Source organism: Olea europaea, chromosome 6 (genome assembly GCF_002742605.1).
Source record: "Olea europaea var. sylvestris chromosome 6, O_europaea_v1, whole genome shotgun sequence".
NCBI classification, from domain to species: Eukaryota; Viridiplantae; Streptophyta; class Magnoliopsida; order Lamiales; family Oleaceae; genus Olea; species Olea europaea.
Genome location: NC_036242.1, coordinates 480,882 through 486,856, shown reverse-complemented (window position 1 = coordinate 486,856; position 5,975 = coordinate 480,882). Strand labels below are relative to the sequence as shown.

Below are 5,975 nucleotides of genomic sequence, written 5' to 3'. Positions count from 1 at the left end.
GGAAATAGACAACTTAAAAATCAGCTTTTCAAATTTACGATTGTGCCACATCACATATATTCAGTAAAAGAAATAGCAACAATTTTTATATTATTATCTTTTTACTCAAACTAGCATGATTTTTTATTAGCAATAATGCTATGTGTAAACCTTGAGATGTGCACCAACTTTACATCCCCTCACATGAAGGGGGTCCCACACATATTTTATCATGTGCGAGACCCCTCCATGTGAAGGGAGTATAAGGTCGTGTGTAAAAGGTTATGTACACATAACATTGCCATTTTATTAATACTGGATAAACAAATAAACATTAGAAGGTGGAACTATGTCATGTCTCCCAATAATAAAACAATCACAAGATCTTATATTATTTCCAAGTAAAATAATTTTGTTTTTAGAACATTGGTCATGGATATCAAAATGCAAGTGAGTTATTTCATCAAAGTGAAACCAATTTTCTTAAGCAGGTTGTCTAAAAGTTAGTTAAGTAGTGTACATCTTCACCTATATTCACAACCAATTACTAATGCTTCTTCCCTGTTACTCGACCATGGACTTTCAGAGAATGATAGCCCTGCCTTCCCCTAATGTGCAAAAGGAACGAGAAATACCCATAGGCAGTATTCTGAGTTCAGATTTGAGATGGTGACTCCAGCTCAGAGCCACCCACGGATGAAAACGACATGGTATCTTCGTTGGGTATTGAAACAAAGTTAAGTGGCACTGTGGAAAGCCTTCTCGTTTCCTTGAAATACCCATTTTGTCTTCCAGAATAGGACCGGGGAGTTAGGAGTTCTGGAGTTGCATGACGAACTGAGTTCTGACGAGGTGAGGGAGTTCCACTCGTGTGATACCCATTCCAAAAGTTATTGCTTCTTCTAGGACTTGGGTTAGAACCATACACAGCTTCTTTCTCAGCAAGTAGCATATCTTGCTGTTTCTTTTGTTCCTGAACAAAAGATTAGTTAAATAATAGCGGAACAATTTGAGTGATATTGACGAATTTAATTACATAAATGCATGTAGGCTCCAAGCTTTTGACATGATTCACGTGTAATGAGAGAAGCAAAAGGTAATCTTTCAATCCTATTCATCTTTTTCTTTTTTACTACTTTTTCTTTTATCTATATGGGGCAAACAAAGCAAAACTTGAAACTGCAGAAAATCCTTTCTTTGTACCTGAGTGTTAAAGAAATGAAAATAACTGATTGAATCAGAATTACCCGAGCACGCTTCCTCTCCTCTTCTTTCTTTTGTCTGGTTAGTTTGTAATCCTCCAAAATTGAAACCAAACGCACCTGTAGATAAAAGTCAAAATGAAAACTACTTCGCCTTGACCATAGCAATAGAACACGAAATTTCAAACTGCATCATAGAAATTCTAAAGAACTTACCCCATCATAAAGAAACAGATTCTTTTTCTCTTCCTCCCACGCCAATGTCTTGCTAATCAGATTATCAACCATACCTGAACATCAGCGTTTTAGCTCCAGAAATGTTACTAGTTTGCACAAGATAAGACAGCATTAAGGCTACAAAAAACTTACCTGGAATCTTATTTACCAAAATTCTAGCTCTTTCAGCACGTTTTAGGTTTATGTGTGCACCTCGGCCAGCACTATAACGATTTTCATCCTGATAATCAGCAACCATAATCATAAGATGACAAGGAAATACAACTCGTGTCTATCAGCTATATATACTGTACTACTTGAAATTTATGAGTATATAAACTAATAACAGATTGCTCATTCCTACATTCATCATAGTGCTGTTAATAAACTACATTTTGAGATTACTTGAGTATAATCCTCTAGCCAATTTTCTTCATCACATGCAGCAAGCCAATGGTCTATCTTATCTATTATCTCTTTTCGGCTCCAAGCTTCATCTTTCGCTTTGTTCATTTGAATATCAATATTAGCTAAGAGCTCACAAGGATCCACCACGCCTGCGGAAAAGGAAGATTTCATACTTGTTACCTTGCGAACAGAGAGAGAGAGAGAGAGAGAGAGAGAGAGAACAAGATTCCCAACCAGAATCAATTAACGCATTAGTTTTATCATCAGCCATGCTTAAATCAAGTTGAATATGAGTTCTATAGCATATATCCTCCAACTCCAACCTCTTCTTCATCACAAGTTCCTTCATCCTGTTAGCTTTTAATTTAGAGAGCTTCTCGACCTCTGCTGATACCTGTAGGAATTAAAGTGATATTACAGAATCCAGATTATATTAGGTGAAGGGAGAGGCAGGTAGGGATGCCAATATTTAAAAACCTGTTCAATAATCTCCATTGATAGAGAACCGGGTTCAACAACAGCGGATTCCAACGAACCAAGAATCGAAGTAATCATTAAGAACTTAGCTTTATCTTCATTTGCCACATCCATTAAATTCCAGAGGTCAAACAGTGATCCAGCAACATGTTTCAGCTGCAGCAATTGTAGAGTTAATATGGAAATTTACGTACAAGCCAACTTAGGACTATAAGAGAGAAATACCTTCTGAAATCGAAATGTTCTCTCTGTTTTCAACTTCAGGATAGCCTGATCAAGACCCTCTAACGTGGCATCACAGATATTTGTGGCCTGATCTAGGCTCGTTCCTTGCAAGCTAGGATGAACATCACTCAGAGTTTTGCAAAAATCCAAATCTAGTATATTGCACAAAGAATGCAATTCATCCACAAACTCCAAAACTTTCTTGAGACGCACAGACTGCGGATGATAGAAAATACATACAGTTGTTTCATAAGTTAATACATCAGTAATGCCAATTACCAACCTTATAGATGGAAGTTTAACATGCAATCATTTCTCGCAAGTAATAGAAGATTGTGAAATTTGATTTGTTACTGACAAAGTAGCATATTGACAGAAGTTATGCTAAGCCAAACTGGAAATGTTGCATCATTCTTAATTAGATACCGCTGCTCAATTCAAATCGCAGTTGGTTTTACATTGCACACTACTCAATGGACAAATAAAGAATTACTCAGTTGATACGACAGAAGCAAGGGTATCAGAAAAAACGTCTTGTGATTGACATGAAAATATGAAATGTCAAAACATTTTCAGAATGAAATGGTATTTGTCAACAGGCCTATGAGAAGCACATAAAACCCTGTGAACATCAAACAAAGGTACTCTGTTTAGCATTAGTCTCAGAGAAATACTTCTTTCATGGTTTTATCTGATGCCATAGAAGTTGCAAGAAATAGGATTTTATTATTATTATTATTATTATTATTATTATTATTATTATTTTGTAATTATTTGTCTGAAGAGATTATTTTTAATCCAATAGATCTTATTTATGCGCGTATTAGTGAAGTGGGTGGTGGGAGCTATATGGGGTGATGCAATCAAGAAAGAGAATTTAGATTTGAGACAGCAAAAGAAAACTCAGGTGAAACGAACAAAGAGGAAGCATAATCATCATTAGATTTGCTCAAATACATGGTTACAGCAAAGTTAAGAGTAATAGATTAACATACACAAATCCTTAAATTTTAAAAGGGAAAGGAGCAAAGCCACATGAAAATAAGAGTAACTTTCAATTAATTAAGGACAATCCATAAACGGAAAAATCAAGGGATTCTCCCCGGATTCCGTACGGAGCATACGCCCAATTTAAGAATGGAATCGAATCAGCTGAAAAAAATCAAGTAGGTGAACTTTAAATCAACAAAATAGTAGAGGCATACCTTCTCCTTCTGAAGAGCTTGAAGATTTGAGTGGTATTCCGAGAGCTTTCTGTGTGATAAGTCTTTTTCTTCCAGAGTCAAGGAATTTACAGCACCGACAATGTCAGTTATTTTCTCAATTTGTGACTTTATATCTGCAAATTGCTTCATTCGTTCATCTTTCTTAAGTTTAAAGTCCTCAACTATAGGTGTGACTGAGGCCAGTTGCTCTTTCAGAGATTTTCCTTTCTTGTCTGACTCTATCTGTTAAGTACATGTTAAGTTAATGGCATTCTTTATTACTAATGCAAAAGACAAGAGCTGTACGAAAACATTATTTCTTTAGATGATCAAATAAGCACCAAAAACCTCAAAACCGCCAGTAGCAAAAGATGGTCATAGAATATTCAATATTAGATACAAAACATCTCATTTAATTAGCAGATATAGAAGCATTTATGCAATGTACAAAAGAAATGACAATGAGAAATCATTAAAAGATATAGACTCGTTTATACTGATTGTTTAAATTTCTACAGACATTTCAATACCAGCGAATTAATATTGACTTCTCCCAAAACAGCCATAAGCATTGCAATCTCAGCTTCCTTCGTGGCTATAGATTGATGAAGGCAAGCCTTGACATTGGCAGCCTCATCAATCTTTCTTCTGTAAATTTCTAAGCACTCTCTCTCAATCTCTGAGAACATGCGATCCTTGTCAGCTTCAGTCTCACCAATTTCAGTCCATATTTGCTGCTTATAAGAATAGCTATGTCAGAAAACACAAGTCTTATCATGCCACGAGAAATAGCTCGAACCCAATCACTAAGACTCAAAGGTTCGTTAATAGTCCATTTTTTATAAAAATATTTAGTCAAATTTAACCAACCAAATTAGAAAACCCCGCTTGAATTCAACCACCAAATGGTAAAATATTCAGGTCAAGAACAATAATCATTTAAGAGAAAAACAGATAACTTCAAAATATTCAGTACAGAAGACTCAAAGCATCTGAAAGTCAAAAATGGAGCCAAACTTTAAGCCAATCAAGTGTTTCACAACACAGCTTTTATCTCAACTTCTTTGAGATCCCAAATGAATTGTTAGAAAAAGGCTCTAAGTCGAGAACAGAATACATGAACAACAGCCAAACAGTTTTAAAAAGGCAAGGCACGACTTTAAAATTTATTAAAACCCAGCCCCTGTCTAGCCAAGACAAGTTGTACAATTAAAACCCAAAATAAGACAACAAAATCCAAGAAAAACTGAAAAATTCAATTCAATGGAGTGCACTTAAGAAACTCCAAAAGAAAAATGAAAAAGGGCTCCATTTTATCGAACAAGCAGGCTTTAATCAACGCAAAACATGTAAGAAAATGAGAGAGGGAGCTAAACCTCAAGTTCTCTGAGCAAAGAAATGCAACTATTGCTTGTAAAATCACTGCTACTTGGCCTCCCAAATGCCAGCATTGTTATTACTACTGATTACACAAAACAACCAACAAAATCCCCCCCGAAATGGAAAGCCTTTTGAACTTCACTCTGTACTTGTGTTTAAACAAAATCAAGAAAAACTTCCATAGCTTTTAAGAAAGGGATTATGGGTATTTCTTGTCTCTGTGTAGAAGAATAAAAATATATTGATTGTTTAACAGCACCAGCAGAATTCAAATCTTCTCCCTCCGCAGACTCGTGGAAATTACATGGCAACATGTGTTTAAATTTTATCTTTCATTTTTTAAAATAGTAATGCTAGCTCGCTACAAAATTCGTCCTACGTGGTATATACATGGTAGGTGATTATTTGATATATTAATATGGTAATTTTTTTATTCATTAATACATCAAATAACAACCTGTCATGTGTATGCCACATAGGACGACTGTCGTGTTGGAAAAAATGGTTTAATGGGTCAACTTTGAGCCCAAATTTCAGTGGGACCCACCTTTTAAATAATACGGGACCTAGCATATTCACGTTCTACTCCGCGAGATGATTAACGTGATATATTTATTTATCGAAAACCATTTAAAATTGAATGAAATATTAAGCGTTAAAGTAACCCACATAAACTAAGGATTATGGAAGAATTTGATTTGTCAAACACTTATCCCACATAGGAAAGTTAAGAAACTTTGGTGTGGTTTATAAGGTGGAAGTTTGGAATTGGGTTTGGGCCCCAAGGGGTACCAATAGTCTTTGGAAGGGGGAAGACCTATATCCCATTGGGTTTGGTCATAAACCCACACGCGCGCGCCGCCGCCGCCGTCCGTCCGACCGG

General features: G+C 35.8%; 1 protein-coding gene across 1 annotated transcript; it reads right to left on the bottom strand.

Annotated features, from left to right (window-relative positions):
* Nucleotides 1-334: 334 nt before the first annotated feature.
* LOC111395395 (65-kDa microtubule-associated protein 6-like) lies at nucleotides 335-5,387 on the bottom strand. Its single transcript, XM_023021368.1, has 11 exons — nucleotides 5,089-5,387; nucleotides 4,243-4,446; nucleotides 3,713-3,955; nucleotides 2,508-2,723; nucleotides 2,283-2,438; nucleotides 2,040-2,199; nucleotides 1,803-1,954; nucleotides 1,551-1,638; nucleotides 1,398-1,471; nucleotides 1,227-1,301; nucleotides 335-952 (listed from the first exon to the last, which is right to left on the bottom strand). Exons 1-11 carry the CDS (start codon nucleotides 5,161-5,163, stop codon nucleotides 635-637), a joined length of 1,761 nt encoding a protein of 586 aa, XP_022877136.1. The 5' UTR covers nucleotides 5,164-5,387; the 3' UTR covers nucleotides 335-634.
* Between the last annotated feature and the right edge of the window lie 588 nt (nucleotides 5,388-5,975).